The sequence below is a fragment of the Camponotus vicinus genome, unplaced genomic scaffold (assembly GCF_025532165.1).
Source record: "Camponotus vicinus isolate PSW18456_S1 unplaced genomic scaffold, iyCamVici1.0 SCAF_1, whole genome shotgun sequence".
Taxonomy (NCBI): domain Eukaryota; kingdom Metazoa; phylum Arthropoda; class Insecta; order Hymenoptera; family Formicidae; genus Camponotus; species Camponotus vicinus.
In genome coordinates this window covers 5689560-5712391 of record NW_028141945.1, presented here as the reverse complement: position 1 = coordinate 5712391, position 22832 = coordinate 5689560, and the positions used below count along the sequence as shown (strand labels likewise).

General features: G+C 30.5%; 5 protein-coding genes across 22 annotated transcripts in view; 4 read left to right on the top strand and 1 right to left on the bottom strand.

Moving 5' to 3' along the window:
* Positions 1-162: 162 nt before the first annotated feature.
* Positions 163-5909, top strand: LOC145969732 (cytoplasmic dynein 2 intermediate chain 1). 2 transcript variants are annotated; one of them, XM_083095938.1, is made up of 16 exons: positions 163-333; positions 947-1699; positions 1846-1965; positions 2034-2200; positions 2404-2554; positions 2630-2770; positions 2980-3120; positions 3208-3519; positions 3598-3770; positions 3846-4065; positions 4184-4335; positions 4415-4554; positions 4637-4695; positions 4771-4925; positions 5013-5145; positions 5216-5909. In XM_083095938.1, the coding sequence occupies exons 1-16, from the start codon at positions 283-285 to the stop codon at positions 5336-5338; spliced, it is 2991 nt and encodes a 996-aa protein (XP_082952064.1). In that variant the 5' UTR covers positions 163-282; the 3' UTR covers positions 5339-5909. The 2 variants fall into 2 exon arrangements, with proteins under 2 accessions (XP_082952064.1, XP_082952069.1); XM_083095943.1 differs by lacking the exon at positions 163-333 and adding an exon at positions 691-869.
* On the bottom strand, positions 5574-18313 carry Tsf3 (Transferrin 3). 2 transcript variants are annotated; one of them, XM_083095976.1, is made up of 17 exons: positions 17981-18309; positions 15118-15445; positions 14017-14109; positions 13409-13511; positions 12812-12945; positions 12299-12426; positions 12072-12216; positions 11807-11964; positions 11510-11631; positions 11255-11406; positions 10596-10842; positions 10359-10507; positions 10023-10181; positions 9649-9756; positions 9435-9565; positions 9169-9324; positions 5574-6721 (listed from the first exon to the last, which is right to left on the bottom strand). In XM_083095976.1, the coding sequence occupies exons 3-17, from the start codon at positions 14105-14107 to the stop codon at positions 6551-6553; spliced, it is 2154 nt and encodes a 717-aa protein (XP_082952102.1). In that variant the 5' UTR covers positions 14108-14109; positions 15118-15445; positions 17981-18309; the 3' UTR covers positions 5574-6550. The 2 variants fall into 2 exon arrangements, with proteins under 2 accessions (XP_082952102.1, XP_082952108.1); XM_083095982.1 differs by lacking the exon at positions 5574-6721 and having other exon boundaries at positions 9175-9324; positions 9440-9565; positions 17981-18313.
* LOC145969837 (isoaspartyl peptidase/L-asparaginase) lies at positions 6221-8541 on the top strand. Of its 4 annotated transcripts, none has more exons than XM_083096131.1 (5): positions 6221-7155; positions 7245-7476; positions 7556-7705; positions 7813-7959; positions 8379-8499. In XM_083096131.1, exons 1-4 carry the CDS (start codon positions 6994-6996, stop codon positions 7947-7949), a joined length of 681 nt encoding a protein of 226 aa, XP_082952257.1. In that variant the 5' UTR covers positions 6221-6993; the 3' UTR covers positions 7950-7959; positions 8379-8499. The 4 variants fall into 4 exon arrangements, with proteins under 4 accessions (XP_082952257.1, XP_082952270.1, XP_082952250.1 ...); XM_083096144.1 differs by having other exon boundaries at positions 6237-7155; positions 7800-7959; positions 8406-8541; XM_083096124.1 differs by having other exon boundaries at positions 6240-7155; positions 8406-8541.
* Positions 8791-22484, top strand: LOC145969761 (major facilitator superfamily domain-containing protein 6). Of its 13 annotated transcripts, XM_083095997.1 has the most exons (15): positions 8905-8962; positions 9171-9200; positions 9298-9583; positions 9680-10886; positions 12058-12248; positions 18686-18903; positions 19250-19551; positions 19742-20078; positions 20254-20444; positions 20565-20701; positions 20808-20923; positions 21043-21285; positions 21410-21556; positions 21643-21709; positions 22180-22280. In XM_083095997.1, exons 6-15 carry the CDS (start codon positions 18846-18848, stop codon positions 22271-22273), a joined length of 1692 nt encoding a protein of 563 aa, XP_082952123.1. In that variant the 5' UTR covers positions 8905-8962; positions 9171-9200; positions 9298-9583; positions 9680-10886; positions 12058-12248; positions 18686-18845; the 3' UTR covers positions 22274-22280. The 13 variants fall into 13 exon arrangements, with proteins under 13 accessions (XP_082952119.1, XP_082952199.1, XP_082952148.1 ...); XM_083095993.1 differs by lacking the exon at positions 8905-8962 and adding an exon at positions 8791-8904 and having other exon boundaries at positions 9171-9583; XM_083096022.1 differs by having other exon boundaries at positions 8860-8962; positions 9171-9583; positions 18784-18903.
* LOC145969815 (F-box/WD repeat-containing protein 4) overlaps positions 22416-22832 on the top strand; it is a 2264-nt gene continuing 1847 nt past the window's right edge. The window contains exon 1 of the mRNA XM_083096090.1: positions 22416-22615. Within this exon, the coding sequence (XP_082952216.1) occupies positions 22416-22615 (200 nt within the window). The remainder of the gene's footprint in view (positions 22616-22832) is intronic.

The following is a 22832-nucleotide window of genomic DNA, read 5'->3' as shown; positions in this document are numbered from 1 at the left end:
TCACTTTCTTCAATTTCTATTTTCACTTCACAACATCGTAGACGAATATGATAAAAAAAAAAGATAATGAATGAAGACAAAATAGAAAAGGCGCGAAATTTCAATGAATATATTTCGCTACAGAGGGTAAAATAGAAAAGCGATCATTTATCATTCAGTATTCGAGTCCAATAGGTAAAAACATTGTTGTTATCATTTATCGGTATCATTCGTCTGTAAACATCACTTGCGAAAAACGTGACGAAGCACTGTAGTCGCGTTAGTTTACATCATGGTTGCCTTATGACCGCTCGTAGTTGTCAACGCCGATCAATTTGCATAATGTCTAATAAAGTGAGTATGTCAAAAACTCTTATGTATTAGCAAAATTATCGAGTTTTGTATTAGATTCACAATAATAGTAAGAAATAGGAAAAGTGTGTTCTTTTGTGCGTTTTTAATTAACTGCGATCGTGCAAATTTGACGTTTTCAAGAATCCTCTTTGCACGTCAACCTCGAAATTATTGACATTTCTTTGCTATGAATGTCGGTAGAACGTCATTATGATAAGACGAAATATAGATTTTGTATTTACTGCCATTTTAAATTGCACTATGCACATCCTTCATCAACATAGAACGCGTGACTCATTGTTTTGACGTTTTATTCATGAGCATCAATGATGTAAAAATTAGGTCTAGAAACTAACGTCTAAAGTTCCTACAACAATTCTTTTCACATTTTATAAATATAAAAAAATATACAGAAATACATACATATTTGAAATAAAAACAAAATTTCTTTTTATTTCAAAATATAGTTTGAATAAATCATAGTTCATAGTTAAATCATTGCTATTATATATAAGATGTTATTGCAAAGAAACATTGTATTTATCAAATCTTATTCAATATCAACCTAGTGTTTTGTTATATATTTTATTAATAATACTTTATTTCTTTTTAGGGAACTATTAAGAAAACTGAACTTAAAGATGAAGTTAAGACACGTACACGGTCAAAATCAAAAATTCTATCAGGCAAGGAAGACAGTACGGAAACGTCGAAAAAATTGGAGTCTAATCTTTCAAGAAAATCTCGTACTGTTGAGCATAGAGGAGATGGGGATAAATCAAAACTATTAAAGAATTCCATAACAAATAGAACACAATCAATTAGAAGTACTAGTAAGCCATCTACTGGATCTTCTCAAGTTAAGACTGTCAAGCAAAGTTCTTCTTCTTCAACATTGAAATCTAGTCCGCATAATGCTTCATCTAGTCATTTGTTAAAAAGGAGTACAAATTCCAAGACGAAGTCTGAAAATGCTATTAAATCGAACGATGATAGTACAGTTAAAAAGAGGAAATCCAGAGAGCAAACGGGGTATTCAGAGAAAAGAGATCTTAGCACAGTATATATGCCAAAGCCAATCGCGAGCAAGCTTAAATCTAATGAGAAGACTGTGCATCGAACATCGAGAGATAAGGAAAAATTGCAAGATTCTTCTGATCAAGTTAAACCACAACTATCAACTAAAGAGCGTAGACAGTCTAGAACATTGAGTCCCAGTGAGATAAGAATGCTGCATAGTGCTGCAAAGAAACTAGAAAAAGCGGAGAAAATAGAGCAAAAGAAAAATATTACAACAGATGCACCTAATTATTCTGCACAAGCAGATTCGGATCAGGCAGACTACGATTATGAGGACGATTTTGAGGTAAAAAAGTATAAGAAAAAAAAAAGAATTGTATATAAGAATTATAACTTTAATAATCTCTTGAAATTATACATATTAACTTACTCAAAAAATTTCAAGATACTTGAAAGTGAATCAAGAGTTTAAAATCATTCTGCTTCTTTCAGGATTATGAATCAGACTTTCAAGAATGCACCGACAGTGATACTTCGTTAATTAGTGAAAAATCAGATAGTAGTAGAAGCAATTCCCATTTAGAACCTATCGAACTACGTTCTCAAGAAAAGGTATTATTTAATACTATATATAATTATATATATATGTTAAAATATATAATTTCAAAAAAATATTGCAGAAAAGCGCAGAACATGTAAAAGTGGAAGAGGAACGAATGCTCGATTCGGGACACTACGATCTCGCAGAAGCGAGGAAACGGGCGGCACGGGTAGAATCTATGCTCGTAAATCAATCCAACACGCCGCTGTTACCTGAATTAAGAGAGCCAGTTGGCAAAACGTTTAGGTTTGTAATAACTAAAATCAAATATCAAAAGACAAAATAAATGAATATTGATGTGCAAGCTTATTATTTGCTTCTTATTGCTGAGTGTTATTTATGTGCATTTTCATATAGCATTTTGTTGCATGTTTTTCTAAACTGTTCTGTTTTGAAAAAAATAAAAACGTGTGATCATTTGAACGCATTTGCATTTATTTTTGGAGCAGTGATGACAGACCAGTGGAAAATAAATCTTTGCCGTCGTCTACTGATGAAGGTTTCGAGGATAGTCGTTCCGGGGATTTTACTAGATCCCCGCCATTATCGCAAATACCATTTATCGATTTTCGTAAATCGAAAGAAAACCAACGCGAAGAGGTAATTACTTTTATAAGAATGAATTGTACAATTATTGTGCACTTTTCTGACAAATTTGTCTTTTTTTTTTTGTAGAATTTACAAAAGCCTCGAAGCAGAGGTGAGGAATTATTAGAAATGATAAAACTGGATTTTATGGAATGGTCGCTTTTAGAGTGCAGTCCTATACCTTATGATGAGTTTATAAGAAATTATGGAAAATTAAATACTCAACAAGTATGTAATGCATTGTATCATGATTGATAATTTGTTTCATATATTTTATCATATACATATATTACATATTACATACATATACATGTTACATATATATATATATATATATATATATATATATATATATATATATATATATAACATGTTACATATACATGTTACATATTACATATTATATTTCATACTTATTTAATGTTACATATTATCAGGTATTTACTCAAACTGGCGACGATAATATGGACATCGAGATACAAACGGATGAAGTACATAATAAGAATAAATGGACGCAATTCCCCGTAACTTGTAGAAAAGAATTACATGACAAACGGGATATAGATTTATTTAAAATGGTAATAATTTATCCTCTACTATTTAGAGAATTCGATAAATTCAATAAAACAAAATTATTATCCTAAATTTTTTATTAAATTTTGCAGGAACAAAATGGTGTCGGAAACGATTTGGACGAAACGGACGATATAAATCTTACATTACGGCCATCGTATGACGTATTACAATTGAATGAATTTCTTAATCGCGCGGGTGCAGTCGTCTTATCGTTACTGGAAGAGAAAGAACACGGTGGTACCGTTTTCCAAAACAATGTAGATGAATTATTGTTTAGTGATGGTTTCGTGAAGCTCTCTATAGATTCAGTGACATTCTTAGCTACCAGGCCGGTTAAGATTATACACTATTCGAACGTTTCAAATAAGATTCTGCTCACTATACATGCTCCTGTAGAAGAGGTAAATAAAACTATTAAACTATTAAGTCATTGTAGTTTAAAATAATTAAAAAAAAAACATTTTTTTTTTCTTTTACAGGAGATAGAAACAATAAGCAAACAAGATTACATCACCGATTGTTGCATCGGATGTGTTTGGAATATTTCCGAACCTTCGATGCCGAAAAAGTTATTCTATTCACAATGCTCCATTACTGCCTGTTGTTTTCATTTAACGAATTGCGACATGGTGTTCGCCGGCCTGGAGGATGGGTATGCGGTTTGAATCTTTTTCTAAACTTTTTCATTTTTTTCTATTAATATAAAAATGAGAAAATAAAAATATAGGTCATTGAGCCTCTGGGATCTGAAAGACGATGAGATGTGGCATCAAAAGATTACAGATAAAGCTAATGAGTTGGACTGGGTGATAAGAACCCCTACTTATACAACAACAGGAATTACAGAGTTAGATGCACACACGTCGCAAGTTGTTGCGATACGCGTGCAATCTAAGATTGAGACTACTTTTGCTAAAGAAAGAACCAACAAATTCGTTCCTATCCAGGTTGATAATCCGTCATTTATCATAGTATTAACATTTCTCTGTTAGAAACTGTATTGATAGAATTAATAATTCTATTAATTTTCTATTAATTCTCGTTTGTTCTTAAATAATTTAACAGATATGTAGTTTAGATGAGGATGGCTATCTTATAATATGGAGTATTGTACATAATATGGGTATAAATATCGATGACTTGGGCCTCTCTCACTGGGGCAACATAAGACTTGTAAAGAATCAGAAAATGTCTCTGACAAGAAGAGATAAGGAGATGTAAATATAATAAATATGTGAATCTTTTTGGGTATATATATATATGTCCAAAACTTCTAATTGTTCGACTTTCTTTTAGAATGAATACGTTTATTGATATGCATGTGGATAGCGCGAGTATAAATAATATTTATGTTGTGACTAACAGCACCAATGTTTTGCATGCTACTTGTATTGGTAACAAAACTAATCCATTAATGTACAAACCAACTGAAATAAGTGAGTCGCAATCTTGTCGTTGAATAGAATAACATCATGATAGAATTATCTTAGAATTATATTACATAATTAAATATTATAGGTGAATGCGGTAGTTCAACTTGCATCGATGTCTGTCCTTTTGGTCAATCATTTTTCTGGGTAAGACTTCTTTTGCTGCTTATAGTTTTGAAACTTTATTTAATTCTTATCAAATCTGATCTTTATGTCGATTAGATCGGTTGTAACGATGGAACGATTCGACTTCATTATTTGAATACAGAAAGACCGATTGTACAACTAAAAAATGAACAGTATGCGGACAAAATCAAAATTTTGCAATGGTCGAAAACGAAACCACTGACTGTATATATCTTGGACAATAATTCTCGGTAAGTTCTTTACACAAATAAAAAAGAACAGAGATTATAGATAAACGAATAAAATGGTGCAATAAACGAAAACTATAAAACCAACAGCATTCATGTATGGGACTTGAGTAAAAGTGACATCTGCCCTGTATATACATTGTCTATGCAAAAAGGAGGAAAAATAAGTAGCATGCAGTTATCCCCTTGCATAATGGATCAAGATATGATGAATCAATACTTGGTGAGTTTAAAGATATTTATACTTGAAAGAGATTTCTGTACATTTTATATTTCAAAATATGTCCTTTTAGGCGCTTGGTACAGAATCTGGGAACGTAGAGGTGCACAAATTGAAAAAAGATTTCTATTATTCGAAAAAAGAAGAATTTTTAGAAGAATTGAACGTCTTTTCGCGATACGTCTCAGTTCCATAAATAAAAACAAACATAGACTCATAAAGGAAGGTTTATATAAAAGGTCACCAGTAGAAAAAATCGCTTAGAATTACAATTATTATTAATACTTTTGAAGAATTGGATAGATTCATGGATTTATACTTCCAATGTACACATGCACTTAAAATATAGATGATTTATATATTAAATATGTGGTAAGTATCGATGTGAAACAAGTTGAAATTAACTTGTATTTTTAATTAATATTTTTAACTTAAGGGACAATCTCGTATATTTCGGAATTAAATATTTTACAATACAGTGTGTACTAATTATCTTTGGTATATCTATCTTCTAACGAAATTAAATTTTTTTAATATGTGTACTGAAGCACCGTTTGGAAACAATTAGAATTTTGTACACTCTACAGAAGCTAGTTGAATAGCGAGTGAGATTTTTGCACACATATCTTTATCGTAATTTCGTCCAGAAAAAATAAATACCGTCCAATGTAGATAATAGTATTTATAACACATTTATACATAAATTTATTTAGTATTGTATAAAATATATATAAATATAAGAAAAAAGAGAATATATAAAATAATAATATTGTACTATTGAGATATATGTAATATTTTATACATAGTCTAAATGAGATTTGATGTCACATTTTTGTTCATTACAAGTAATCTATTATTGATGGTATTATTGAAAAAGTGATAATTTTATCTATAAAAATAAGTTAGAAATATAGAATAAAATTTTTTCACATTTTATTTTTGAGAAAATTTATTTTAAAAATTGCACAGTTAATAATGTCTCTTATTATTTTTAAGCTTGAATAATTTCTATTTTTAACGTAAAATATATAATTTTATATATATATATCTGTAAGAATATATTTAAATTATATATTTTCTCAAGAGTTGTTTCACAACATCTAGACCATTAAAAGAATATATACTGTAAAACAAATTTTATATATTTGATGATAAAATTCACTGTTGATTTCCTTATGACATGCAATGTCATTAAAAATTATACAAACTTAAGATAGAGAAAAGATGTTACTAATCTCACATTTTTTTAAATTTTATTTTCTCAAAAATAAAACCGTGTAGAAAAAAATCTATTTTTTATGCAAATCCAGTTTCTTTTCGATTGCATCATCAATAATAAATTATTCCGTATTATATGACATTGTCTTGTTCCTGGAGAGCATATAGTTCATTGTCAGCAATTCAACAATCAACTTAAAATAATGACAACAATTATACATAGGGAAACAGTTCTCAGAAATGAGATCCACGTACTCGCGACACTACAAACTTTTTGCTTCACGAAATTTTCCACGATTTCGTTGTAATTAAATCCATTCAGCACCTGACGTCCATCTAACTCTAAATGATGCGTGCCATTCTGCAACAACAAAACTTATAATTATTATATCTATTTCAAATTTACAACTAGGTATCCTTTAGAATGCTTTTGATATCTTTTATTGCGGAAAAAAAAGAAAATAACATCGGCAATTTTTTTACTTATAAGTGACATATATATAAAAAGATGCACTTTTTGTATCTCAAACTGAAACAAAATTTATCGGTATTTGATTCACACATTTAATAGAGGCATCAGGAAAACTTTTTCATAGATAAAAATTTTAAAATCGTAAAGACACCATTACTGACATGATGTGCGATTATTGTTCCTGGATCAGAGAGATCTTAGCCAGAATTGATGCCGAAACACAGAAGAAGAAAAAAATAATGCCGCGGGTGGATCCAGTTATCATTGTTCACGGAGGTGCCGGAAAAATTCCTCGATACGCGCGAAAATTTATGCTCGACGAGGTTAAACTATTTGTTATCTACACCGAACAATGCATAAAAGTTTTATAAATTATGAGAAAAAAAATACGATATTCAACGAATGGATGTAGGTGAAAAATGCCGCTGTGGCAGCGTATCGCGATCTGATTAAAGGATGCTGTTCGCTGGACGCAGTCGAGCGTGCAATTTGCCACATGGAGAGCAAGAAGTATTTTAATTGCGCATACGGAGGTTCCTTAGACGCTAACGGGGAGGTCGTGATGGACGCTGCGATAATGACAAACGATTTACGCGTGGGTTGCGTAGGCGCCGTTCGAAATATAGCACATCCTATAACGTTAGGTTTGTCACAACAATTAAATATTATATTTATATTTATCCCTCTAAAGTGATCCGTCCAAAACGCTCAATGTTCTTACAGCCAAACTGGTCCTACAACAAACAGAACACGTGTTGATGGTTGAAGATGGAGCGCAAAAGTTGGCCTTGGAATCAAATCTTCCCATTTTGTCACCCGGTCAACTGATCGTAACGATTGATTCAAAGACATCGTTACATGAAGAAGATAATGGTAAAAATAAAGAACAATAAGAGGATATAACTATTTAAAAATATTAATTATAAAATTTATGATATCGAATGTAAGAAACATTGAACGATACAAGAAAAACACGACAGCTACGAGACGAAGAGAAGCAATCCGATGCGAAAGAATGTATACCGGGATGTGTAATCGAAAGACACGGAGAAGAGGAAAAAAGCGTTTCAGAAATCACAATTACCAAATCAGACGAATCTCTAACGATCGAACCTGATATTTTACAGGTAGATCAATTCACCCCTTTTTTTTAGATTTTTTCATAGATATTCTTTCATAGATTTTTTCATAGATATGATTGCAACAATTGATATGAGATGTTGAAGCAAAAGTAACAAATAGAATTTTTTTAAGGTTTCCTAAATTTAAAAAATTTACAAAATTTTAAATTTAAATTTCATCAATTTTAATATCTCAGAGACGCTTTACTAAATTATAAATTTAATCTTGTTTTAAACTATAAATCTATAATTTATTAAAAAAAATTTTTTTCTATCTACTTTAAATCGAAATCAAATCTTTTTTTTTGTCTTTCTTTAGACAAGTTATAAACTTAGAACATTTTTGTGCTCTATGTTTCATTCTAATTGTATGTACAGAAATATATTTTTATTTTATAATTATACTGCACAAATATATGTATCAGATATGATATTGGAAAGAACATTATTAGCTCGGTGCGGTCGGAGCAGTGGCATATGATCGTAAAAAACGTCTCGCCAGCGGGACTTCGACGGCTGGAGAAATGGGAAAGTTGTACGGAAGTGTGAGCGCCACCGGTACAGGGATCGGTTGCGGCATTTACGTCGATCAAAGTGGCTCGGTGTCCGTCTCGGGTTGCGATAAAGCTATCTACAAATACGCCCCAGCACAGCAAATCCTGCGACGATTGCGATGCAAGACAACATCGATTGATAAAGCGGTCACCGCGGTATTCCGGGATTTCGAGGAAAAAATGGACGTATCTTCACCGAAACCTGACCTAGGTGTAATCTTAGTGACCGCTGAAGGAATACCATTCGTGTCCTTCAAGTGTGCGCACTTTCCCTGGGCGTACTGTGACAAAGGCTACGTATATTATGGATGCGCGAGAAACGAAAGATTTTCGGAGAAATTTGACGTCCTCGAACGTCCATTAGACTGCATGTGCGAAGATTCTGATTAGTTGAAACGTTAAGTAGAAAATCTTATCAATGGCGATCAAAGTCAGAGTCGCGATAAACTCAATAGGTATAATTCCAAAATATTCCTTGTTTTGCTTCAACTTAATTGTTGTTTTTTTTTACCTCCAAAGCATAAGAACGAGTTTTAAAAAAATAAATGCAATTTGAAGCAATTTTCGAATGATCTTTTTATGACAATGTCAGTTTTGTCTTCTTAAGTTGCCAATATTAAATTATACAATTTTATATTTTAGTATTTTATGTTTAACTTACAGGAAATATAATGTTGAGATTGCCATCGTAAGGTTCGTATAACAAGAACGCAGGTAGTTGTCCTTTGATTTTCTTCCCAAACAATCTATCCATTTCAAGCAGCATGAAATAAATTTCTTGGCGTCTTAGATCCGTAATATTTTCATTTGATACTATCTATCAAGACAAAAGAAAAATTACAAGCTGAAAGAAGAGAAAAGAGAAGAGAAATCTATATTCACATAATGCATCTAAGTATTAAGTTATTAAAGAGGATGGAACTATACCGAACCAAGAGTTGTCCAAGCGAGCAAATATGGAATTCCTCGCGAAGTATCTGCCAAAGTCGGACCTAATATCCTATACTTGGGCATCCGATTGACGTGCTTATGATCAATTTTCTCGTGATAAAAATCACCTACGATATTACAAAAAGGTACGTGTAATACATAAAAGTAATATAGAAAACATTAGTAAACTGAAATAATCAGCGCAACTCACCAACATTTACATTCTTTTCTATGACCTTGAGATTGACGAAGGCAACGTCGACGATACCCGAAGTTAAATAATCGAAGGCATCTAAATCATCGTTCGCTCGCTTCATATCTGCAAAAAATCATATACATATAATCTTATTCTTTTTTACTCTATCGTCGGTATAATCGTCTTTATGTGATTACAGTGGATTTATTAACTTCAGAGAACAGTGTCAGTTTTATAACGCTCGATATTTATATCGCTCTTACGTCATTCTTAGCAAACCGTGCAAAATTTAGATATAATCTGCCACGTGTTTGTACATTATATCTCCGTATCTTTATCATCGATGCTCGTTTACGTTTTATCGCGATTGTACATCCATCATATTTTACCTTTTTTACATAAAGAGTGCAAATTAGCTGGAAGCTCTTTGTTGTTATTTGAGTCGAGAACGCAGCTGTTCTTGAAGAATTTTGCAACAACTTGCGCATCTGAACAATCCCAATTTCTGTCCGACATGTTTCTCATCAATGTCACAAAAGCATTCCAGCCTGGTAAAACATCAATAATTAAACAATCAAAAACAATTTGGCGATTAGTTAAATATAAAATTATATTCTAATTATAATGTTACACTAAAATTAGAATATAATTATAATTTTATTCGATATTATACACATATGCATGTATGTATGTAAGTACATATAAATATCTGTATAAAATCGCACCGACACTTCTGTAGCCCGTGAAGGACGCTCTGGCACCTTTGAGATCCTTTATGGTGAAGAATGCGGAATTAACTCTTACAACTGCCACGATTCTGTTCACATCCTCTTTTGCATTAGCCATGGCATGGACGATAGGTTTCAAACCTTTCCTACAAAAAAAGCAATCTAAAAATAAAGGAAAAATATTTTTTTCCTTTTCATCTATTGTATCTCTCTGTCGATATAATCTTTACTTACATCCTAGCTTCAAGAAGTTCTTCGGGTTGCACAAAAAAGATATCCATTAGGTTGTCCTGTATGGCTTTCAAGCACGATTCTCTGTTCTTTTCCTGGAAGCAGTATATTTTTGGTTGCACACCGTAAACGATAGAGGCGGCTCTCAATGAGTCGCATTTACGCGATTCTAGATCGGACACTACGCACCATCGCACGTCTCTTGAAGGCCGACAATCTGATTGAGCATAAGCGCTTACGAAACTTGGAACTGCAATCGGGATATAGGAAAAGCATTAGGACAAACAATATCAGGTATTTTATCTTTTCTAAATATATATAAAATATTTAGAAATATATATATATGTATATATATTTCCGAATATTTTTTGTAGAAAATTTTATACCATTAAAATATTCTTTAATTAATTTCTATTTTTCTGAACTTACTAAAATTTTCCTAAAATCTTAGTTAATAAACGTTAACTTAATAATTAACCGCTTCTAAATTGTTAATAAATTCTTAATAGTAGGAATTAATCGCTCGTGCACATTCGTACAGTTAAAAAAGAAATTTGCATTTAAAATTTTACATTAATTTAACATATGTTATCTAAAGCGCGAGGAAAACTGATATTGTTAAAACACATAAGTTAATTCTATTCGATGTATATATACATTACATCGGGATAAGTAATCGGATGGTATATCCAATGTGTCTATATCGGTCGAAGTTACATAATAATTTTCCATCAGCTGCAACACGTTGTTCCTCCAGCAAAATGTTGTGTTAGAAACCGATTTCATCATGTCGGCAATCTTTGCGGCGCTTTGCCTAACGAGAAGTAAAATAATTGATAATTGATTCTTCAATCTTGCATATGTTTGCAAAATGTCAAAGTGAATTAAAATTAGGAAAATATAAATTTTGCACTTGCGTTGTAGCTACGATAATCGGCCACGGTTTTGATATCCAAACGCACGGTTTATCGAATATAAGCGGTTTTGTGGTACCATCCGGGCACAGAAACTTGTAATCTTGCGTAACGATCATCTGCTCCTGCATCAAGCCACGGCAGATGTTAATACTGCATTAGAGAATCGCGCTACAATCCGTCATAGAATTTTAGATCAGCGGACGTGATCGATTCTTCCACAAGTTGTTATACGAATTTTTTTTTTTTGTTTCGGTCAAAATCAATGGAATTGAATATGAACGATAAGCTGATCTTTACCTTAAAGTGTGCGCGAGCGATGTCTAATCTGACCCAGGCAACATCTCCCACGTTATCGGTGAGACAAAATAAAACACCCTCTTCTCCATAATATTGATCAGTAATGTAACAACTAGATGGATTGTCGCATGCGGCGCAGAGATTCTTGTATTTCGACTCTGTAAACCATAATGAGATTTTATTTATGTATATATGAAAATGCATTATTAATTACATTTTTCACAATTTAATACATGCATTTATGTTTCCAGAATTGCGTACATACTCAGTTGATAATCAAATATCGTGTCCGATGACCAGGGACCAGCGATACAAGCCATTTCGAAGAATTTGGATAAAGCGTGCACTCTGTTCTCGAATAGCGTCATGTTGGAATCGCATTCTTTAGGAATTATCAAATTTTCCAAATACTGAAATATACGAGAGATCGATGATACATCAAGTAAGTGCAACAATTTTAATGTGCACACATAGAAAGAAAGACTCGCTAACCGTTGAAAAAACTGTAGACCAATTGTTGATAGCATTAAAGCCGGGATGACATAATCGCTTGCCTTTAATATCCCATATGCGTTGCACATTTTTATGCGCTATGGCCACTACTTGAAAACGCTCCGTTTCTGAAAAAAAACGCGTCTCACTTGAGAGATTACTGTGATTTTAACGATAGATCTTTTGGCAGCAAGTTGGTATTAATTAATTCTCTTTCGAAAATTCAAAATATAAATACTTTCAAGAGTGATAATCTGCATAATAATTATACAATAATTAATTTTTTCAGATATGTGTGAGAACAAATACATAAGAAAAGAATATAACTCTATTAAACTTGAGCAAACTTTATTTTTTAGCAAAGATTTTTAGGTTTTTTATGTGAGATTTAATTATAAAACTTGCAAATCGCATTCAACATTTTCATTAAGGAATAATAAGTCGGAAATTCGCCAAAAGGTGAATCGTTAAAATTTAAAATGAAAAAAAACTCCGCAATTTTATCTTAATTACCATATTGGGTGGGTTTTAATTCATTTGTGACTAGAACTTTGTATAAGTAGTAGTTTTTTATCGCTACAAGTTCTTCTGGTTCCAATACAGTGAAATCGACATTATTCTCGATCATGCGACGTACACAGCCAAACCTAAATTAGAATTATTTTTATATATTAGAAGTCTGTTTGCATAAAAAAATAAAATTAATCGAACCATGCAATAGATTTTGAAAATTACTGCAATAGATCTGAAAAAGTCATATCTCCATAGAAATCAATATACGAATAGAGAAAAATTGCGAAATATTTTCGATAATATTATATAATACATATTATTATCATATTTATTATTATTATTATTATTATAAGATATTATAAAATAAAATATTATATATATATATATATATATATATATATATATATATATTATATAGAGTATAATATTATATTTTCAGTATCTTTTAATTGGAAGAGAAATGTTTGAAAATAATAGTCGGAATTTTTGATAGGTGAAAAAATAATAAGAAGATATGGCTTTTTGAGAAGTAGAATTTTGAAATATTAAAACTAAGATTTTTAAAAATTCCTATGTGATTATCTATGTGATACTTGCCTATCGATTTCTATGATACATGTTATTGGACTCTCAGCCAGACGCGAACAAAGTGGAACAATTTTATGTGAATTGTACTCAGTTTTTACTATGCACAGTCTCCCTAAAACGATTACGTATTTTTAATTTACATATCATCATTTCTCAAAATAAATGGAAATTATTTATTATTATTTTTATTTTATTGATATTAATACAAATGCTTTTTTCCTTATGAATTAATATCTCGCATGTAAGAACTTAAAGATTTTCTACGAGTTTTTCGAGAAAAATATTTTTGTCGTAATTGCTTTGTGAGAAGGACGCAGAAGGCATCAACTAATAAGTTAGCCATACAATCTTTCAACTTCCTTTTATGATGAAACGATAACTCGCGTGACGCAATTAGCAATTTTACAGTTTAACAGTTTAACAATGAGACTTCTTCACAATCTTATTATTAATATTATTTTGTTGTAAATAGATAATTTTTCTTCTGCATAATCTTTCAAAAAATGATATATTTTTCTTTTTACGTAAACGTTGATGAAAAATATTTTTAAAAAATTTTTAGTATAATAATAAATATTATAATCTGATAGTATCGTTGGGATTTTAATTTTACTTACATTTTTTCTCAATATTGACAAATCCGTGGATGTTTGCAAAGATGACAAGCATGAAAATAAGCCAGTAAAACATACCTCGGATCGTCGCCATTCCTTTTGAGAATAAAAATCTTTTTGTTACATATTGCTTTAAATAGTTTTTCTAATTAACGAGTCTACATTCGCGAAATTCACTCAACATGCTATCATATAAAAGCTAACTATAGAATAATCACGTTATACTACGATAAACTTATCATCAGTTACATTTTCCCGAACCGACACGCATACAAATTTACTTATATATATTTGAGAAATGTCACATATAATTATAACAAATTATTATTTTACACATGCTTAAAATTATTTTATCTTATTTAGAAAGCTTTTACTATTCCTTTTTATATTAAAAAATAATTTCGTTCTAAAAATAATATCTATTTTCAATAATTTTTAGTTATATCTACGATTTGATCGGTAAATTTATAACTTACTATATTTTAAGTAGTTTTCGATTTAAAATATTGTAATCGTCTTTTCTTAAGGAAGATAGAAAAATTCGTCTTAATGAGATACTTTATATATTTTTTGCTCGTTGTAAAACTAAGTTATTGTAATTATTATTATTTAAGAAAATATTAACAATTTTTTATCAATAATGTTAATTATAAAGCAAGTAAGAACAGTAACGTGCTTTTGATATAAGAGCACGCATTTTGCCGATGCCAAATATACTGATGAAGTGTACACTTTCGCTTTTTAACCTTGAAAGTTTTTGCTGACAGAGAATGTCTTTTTATTGGCTGAACCAATCTAAATTTGCTAAACTTTAAAACCAATTTCAAAATTAAAATCAAATATCCATTTCGTTAGTTTCACTCCAACATGAGTATTTATATATTTTGCCATTAAACATTCACATTGAGATTTCTAAATTTCTAAAAATATATTCCTCGAAAGTATCTAATTGTTAAATATTTAAATTGTTCAAAATTCTCAAATGTAGTTTGAAATTTTTAAAAATATCGCATGATCCTCGATCTTGCGAAAGCAACTTTTTTTAAATGACATTTCGATTCGAAAAATCAACTTCACATTTTCACCAATTCTTTCACTGCATACCTTAATATCAAGATTCTTGTCATACATGCGGTAGGCTGCAATTTTTTACTCGTCTTGTTTTCAACGTCTTGGAAAAAATAGTTGTGATGCGTTCAACTGAAAGTATGCCTATAGAAGATAATCCGTCTTTGGGAATATCATCCAATACTTGAGCAAATGCGTAAAAAAAACTTGCACTGAACTGTAAAATCTTCAACACATGTTATGCGAAAACACGACCGGTCGAAACTTCCGACTGTCCAGCGACTTGGATTGCACACAGCTGATGATACCGCTGATCCGACTGATTTCGTCCAGTGTCTGAGCATGTGTGTGAGTGTGTAGCAAGCTGAAATCATATTAAATCTGGTGGGAGAGACAGAGAGATTGAGATGGGAGTCTCTCTCTCTTTTCTGTATAATGCGTACGACGCATGTTATATTATGAAAGTGACATTGCTCAAGAAAGAACGCTGTTTAGCGAGAAATACTTTGAAAGTTAAAAACTTATCTTTGAATGTTTTTTTTAATTTATATATTTCTGAAAAATTATAAAAGTGTTTTTATATGATAATACGTGTTTTCATGATTTTATAATTGCTATGATTTTTATGACACTCTGATTTTTGTATAACATATTGTATTTAAAATTACGGATTTTTAAAACACGTATATACAATAGCTTATGATACATTGTATATACAATTGCTAGAGATGAACTGGTACGTATTGTTATTATTATCCCATTATCGTATTATCAAAGCATGAGGAATTAAATTCTTAAACTTTGGATGAGAGAAAGAAATTGATTTATCACTCAAGATAATTTTGAATATATCGATGAATATCTAAATCTTAAAGAAAAAATTGCGTGTTATAAAAAACATTTCTTATGAAAGAGTTGTTTCATGTTTTTCCTGCCGCAATCGATTCATTTATAATTGAAGTATAATTTATGTCTGTGTTTTTCTTTCATATATTTTTTCAATGAATGAAACTACTTATTTAATCTCAATTTTTGTAGTTTATGTATATGATTCATTCTATTTATTAATAATATCGCGAATTTTATTTTTATTTGAAATTTATAAATTCAATTTCTCGTGCTTTAATAATACGAAATAATGAGAAATCAATAACATGCATTGTCATGCTTCTGAATTAATCGAAGAAAGTTTATTTACGTAATACAATTTTAAAATCCATATTTTAAGGATATTATAGAGAAATTAAAAAGAGAGAGAAAGAGAGAAAACATAGATATTACAAAAGCAAACATTTTTATAATCTATTAGAAATATACAGATTGTTTTTATTCCTTACTATTTTTATTTGCATAGCAATTTATCGATTTAATTAATTGTGAATATTATCAGACGTATATGTAGCACAAAAACTGATAATAAGACGAGTAGATGGGAAATTATGACAATTATAATGATGAGTCATGATAATTAGCAACAAGATAAGATTTCACTGTCCTTGATTCTGGCATTAGCTTTTGTACTCATATAAATGCGCCTTATTTGTGAGGAGAATGATTATTCGTAAATTGCAGTCTTAAACAAAATTTATTACTAGGTAGGATACATCATTCTACGATAATATATCATCCATTGTTAAAGAGTTAGAACATCGAAAAGCATCTCCATTCAGAATACAATCGTGTACTCCAAGAGATATTATTATTCAATCGTTTCTTGGTGCTAGTCATTGCGAAAATAACGTAAATATTCAATATGAGAATCGGAATTTTCTGCCTTGCAACGTGATTCTAACATACGAGGAAACATTAAAGGCCTTCGAGTGAATAAGAGGCAAGATAACAAAATATATAAAAATGCAATACGATAAAATCATCCTTTAAAAACTGATTTCACGCCGCATTATCGACAGAATAATATCGATAACAAACGAGTAGATTTTCTCGGTAGATTTCCGGTGTTTTGTCGCGATAAATATATAAAAATATAAATAAATAACTAATATTATAAATAAATATAAATAAATAACTAATATATTATATATATATATATATATATATATATATATATATATATATTTAATACATGATAAGTGTAGCATGATTCACATATGTGTGTATAAAATTTGAATTACATGATTTTCGATATTTTTTGCAAGATAAATTTATATAAAAATCACTATTATTATTGACGAAATAACTTGACTATTTTCGGAGAAGTTATCATATTTCCAGAGATAATGAATGACAACTGCTAGTTGTATACAAGATATCACAGATACAAGATATTTCAGTTACGAGCAAACGTCTTCAGTCGCAGTTCTTTTTCGAAAAATTTAGAATTGATCTTTATTAATTTTGTCTTTTTCATAATAATTTCACAATTTGGCGTATAAAGAATACATGCATAAAAATTGAACCGATATCATAAACGATAAGCAAGCCACATTTGACATTCATATTTTTTGTCAAACCCCATACAGCACAGAACATTGTAACAATATTGCAACAACATTGTGATATTGCTGCAATGTTCTGTGCCATATGGGACTTTGCAACAAATGTTTAATGAATCAAAAATGCGGCGTCAAATAGGAGTTTATTATTCAAACGCATGTTGCATGTGCAATTGTTTATTGAGATAAGACAATATTTTATGTAACAATTGCTACTTATAATGAGACAATCTCAAAATTGAACTTTAAAAGATCGTGCCGCTATACGTCAATATAATTATGTAATAGTACTTGTTCTACCGAAGCGTGATTTCGACACAATACATTAGCAAGTGTGATTTCGATACGATGCATCAGCAAGAAATGTGTCAAAATTAAAAAGGTGCTCATCTAATGAAAATTTACAACTTATTAAGTCAATATAAGAGAATTTGTTGAAACTGTACCTTCTGCTCTTTGCGTCTTTCGTCTTTATCCCGCCGAAGAATAAACACACGCATGTCTCGTCTTTTACGTGCAGCGAGTGCGACAAGTGTAGCTGGGATGACATAGATAGAGTAGCGTGTATTTTCGATCACGTACACATAGGTATTCTCCGACATATAACAACAGTCTCTTAGCATGTTTGTCAAGCGATTAAGATACGAAAAATTCGGGGACAAACTTCACGCGTTGGATGAACAGATAGTCTAAACACGTGAATTCATTAAATGACGAACAATTCGCCAGCTGGGAATTAATATATTCGAGCGACGATCGTGAGAGTGTACGACGAGCGAGCGAGTGCGTATAAACTGTTTCTAAAAAAAAAACGTCGCGTAACATGCGTGCGTAAAATACGTGCGTTAATGTTATGACAGCGAACAGCTGATTATAGTATCGTACGACGCCATTTCGGAAGTGTCTGAAGTTTGTAGAAAACGAAAGTTTCTTTTGAAGTTTTCAAAGTGTTCTCTTGAAATTTAAAATATATCGATTAAATGGCGACGATTCATATTCGAATTGCACACGCGATATTATACGAAATATAATTTTCACGGAATACCAAATACGCAAAATAACATTTATAACATTCTACGCTATTATGTATAATATATTTGTAAAAAATTTTAAATATTTAATTAAATAATAATTTGACGATATTTTTTCAGGTAACGTTATTTTGAAGCAATTCTGTTTTCATATCTGATACGGCTAGATTATAAACATGATTGCATTAATCGATTTAATATCTTTATTTACATAAAAGCATAAAGTACGAGAATACAAAATCTTTTGGGCAGTATCTATCTTTTTATTCGAAATCTTATCATGAAAATCAATTACATGCAACTGCCTGTAAAGGCACATTATTTCTTTTTCATGGCAGGTAAATATATATTATATACTAAGAATTCTTATCTAATTTGAAATGTATATCTTCTTTATATAATAAAATATAAAAAGAAACGTTTATATTTATATAATATGAGAAGATTGTAGAAATATATAAAATATAAATTTAATATATAATAAAAGATCTGTGTGTGCACACACACACACATATATAATATACCTTATATATAAATATAATTATTATAGAAAGAACATGTATTATATTTCTATATATATTATGGCAATGTTAAAGATGTTAATAATTAATTATTAATAATTTAATAATTAGTTTTTAATATATATATGCACAGTAAGAAAATAATATTTTTTTTATTTTATAGCAATGGGTCCTATTTTACCGTTCCTACCAGTTTATGGCAAGCAACTGGGTATCTCATCATTAGTTATGGGTAGCATTACCGCAGTTTTACCTATTCTATTTCTAATCTCGAAACCAGCATTCGGCTTTGTCGTAGACTATTTTCGCACCTGGAGAAAATTGATATTTATAATATTGCTGGCTACGACAAGTGGCTGTTACATTTTGATGTATTTTCTGCCAGTATTGCCGGGTCCGATGCTACCAGATCATCAGTTTCAAAACATCTCGTGCTCATCCTTGCCGTCTTGCGATATGGACTATGTAAATTTTTATTTTCTTACAATACAATATTTTGTTAATAATGCATTAATAGTAAAATTCATATATGAAATATATCACTAAAAATCACAAATTCATTTACAAGAATTTGTGTATTTATTTTTATAAATGTAAACGCGTTTTTCAGACATTTTGAGCTATATTTGAATGTATTATTTTTTGTTTATTTAAGCATACTTCAGCAATAGTATCATGTAACGGAACGAAAGATACTACATGTCATTGGATATGCAAGGATATGAATTTTTCCACGCGAGTGTCTTTTCATGCAGTTGAAGGAGAAGTACTTATTTCACCGGATACTACATGTCTCTTAAATATTAATGAAACGTCATCGTGTCAAGAAGGGATAACAAATAATTGCAATGTTACTTGTGATAATTTCGAGGATACTCATTGTCTGTATACTTCCATTACTTTCTGGGGATTTATTCTCTTAATGTCACTTGGCAACATCGGTTTTAATGTTTCCAATTGTATAAGCGATGCGATTTGTTTTGACATATTAGGTAAGTGTTTTTATATAATTTTTTATATTTTTATATTTTATATTTTTTAAGTCAAAATATAAAAATATTATCCACATTTTATGTAATTGGCAGTATTTAGATGTGCAGTTTTATATAGTATTACGAAAACGAGAGGGAAAAATGCTTTTCTCACTGAATTTATTTATTTGTTTAGGTGAAGGTGGACAAATGGGATACGGTAGGCAACGAGTATGGGGTACAGTCGGTTTTGGTATCGCCGCATTTCTAGCTGGCTACACAATAGATTTGTGGTCGCAAGGAGGAATCTATAAAACTTATACACCAGCGTTTCTTCTCGTGCTTACATTCACTTGTATGGATTTAATTTGCTGCCAAAAACTGGAGGTAATTATATTATAAATTAAAAAGAAAAAGAAATGGAAAAAAACAATAAAAATAAAAGAGAGAGATAGTTTTATTCATAATTATATTATTTTTATCTCTTATTCTATGTTTTTGTTACAGCTGCCACTTATGTCAGATTCGAAAAGTATATTAAAGGATGTATACGCGCTTTTAAAATTGAAACCTATCGTTATATTTTTGTGTTTTGCTACTCTCGCTGGCATTCTTGATAGCTTCATAATTTACTTTTTGTTTTGGTAAATTTTTATTTCTATCGATGCGTTTCATTGTATTTTCGGACATTTTTCCATCATTCGATATAAACACAAATAGAATTATTATTTAATGTTTTTTTTTTACTAGGTATTTAGAAGATCTTGCTATGACAACCGGTTATATGGGTGAAATTAAATTAATAGAGGGTTTAATAGTAGCCGCAGAAACTCTCGGTGGCGAGATAATATTCTTCTCATTGTCTGGTAAAAAGTATTCTTGTATCACAAAGTTTATGCGTTGAATAAATAACCACTGTAATTGAAAACGAAAACCATAATTGAAAACATGCCGGTCATAAATGTGTAATTTCTTCTTTCTTCAGGTAAAATATTAAAGAGGTTTGGATATGGTTACACCTTTACATTTTGCTTTGTATCCTACGCATTGCGTCTAGGATTAATATCTTTCGCGCCAACGCCATGGTGGGTACTTCCGATAGAATTTTTGCAAGGGCCAACATACGCGCTCTGCTACACGACAATAGTAGCGTACGCGAGCGCGGTATCACCACCTGGCACATCAGCCACTGTTCAAGGGATAGTAGCAGGAATGGACGATGGTTTCGGTAAGGATTCGTCATTTAGTTACACATCGAATTGTTTTGTAATAAAAATTGCTTTGCAAAAATATGAATTTATATTTTCGCAGTTAATAAAAATTCTTGAAATATATATTTTATATTTTTTCAGGATTTGCGCTTGGTAGTTTAATAGGAGGTATCTTGTACAACAAAGTGGGTGGTGTAATCACTTTAAGAATATTTTCAGTACTCGCAACATTTTCCGCATTAATGTATCTCATTCTTCACAATTTGTACTTAAAACATAAGACACCAGGTAAGGATTCACAAGTAATTTTTAAATCGCTAAAATTATGACTTCTTCAGAATTTTGCGAAAAAAAGCTCTTGTCTTTTATTGCAGATACACGAAATAATGTTGAATGGAAAAAACCTGAAGATGCACAGAGGCACTGTGTTGTAGCAGAAACGTAAATACAAGCGTTTTATACAATCTTTTTATAAATAATGATATAAAAAAATGAACATATTTTATTTTGTTACATATACATGTATATATGTAACAATAATGTACAATGTTCCTTAAAGTTTATTTTTTAAATTTTATATATAAGATCTACATATAACGATTATTAAAATAATATAAAACTATTTTTATAAAATTTGTTGTATAATATAAAATCTATTTTTTAACTCAATTGACAACATTATCTAAAAAACTCTGTCAATATCCAACCAGATTATCGATTTTTAAATGGCTTAAAAGAAAATGAAAATGTATTTAAGTATCTCATTTTTTTATTGAAATTGGAAGAAACGCACGGATGTAAAAAAATATGAATTTTGAATATAAAGATATATGAATTGTACATATATGTTTATTACATACATATATGTCATAATAATTAAACAATAATGTAATAATGTAATATAATAATAGTGATGACATAACGCGTGTGTGCCGCTTTTATCACGTGTGCCATGACGGGCCACGTGATAATACAAGGTCGAAGATACAGTTCAGGATGCGCTAGGTCAAAGGTATGGTCAGATAATTTGAGATACATTGGAGATATTTAAAAAAAATATAATTAAATCGTGGGCACTTCGTCTTAAAGTGGACGGAGATGTAATAAAACATAAAGAATATCGGAAACGTGTATAACGTGTACAAAGATGACAGATACTTTGCATTTGGATATTTTGCCGTATGAAGTACTATTAACGATCTTTGATTACTGTGATGCTTTCGATCTGGTGCGACTCAGCGAGGTTTGCAAGCGATTTTACGAGATTGTACGCTCGGATGCGGTCTGGATCAAAAAGAGCAGAGGATTGCTTGTCACGAATCAAGTATCAGAAAGATTTCGGAAGAGGTACGTTGTATGTACAGGTTACACGGTTAGGTTAAAAGGTTGTATGTTTAACACGTTTAACATGTGAAATAAAATTCATTAATAAAAAATAAAATAAAATAATTTTTTAAATTTAACGTTGATTATATTATATTCTCTTTTGTTATTGTTAATATAATAGTTCTTGACATATTGATATATTAAGCTCTATTTTTATTATGTATTTAATTTGATAACT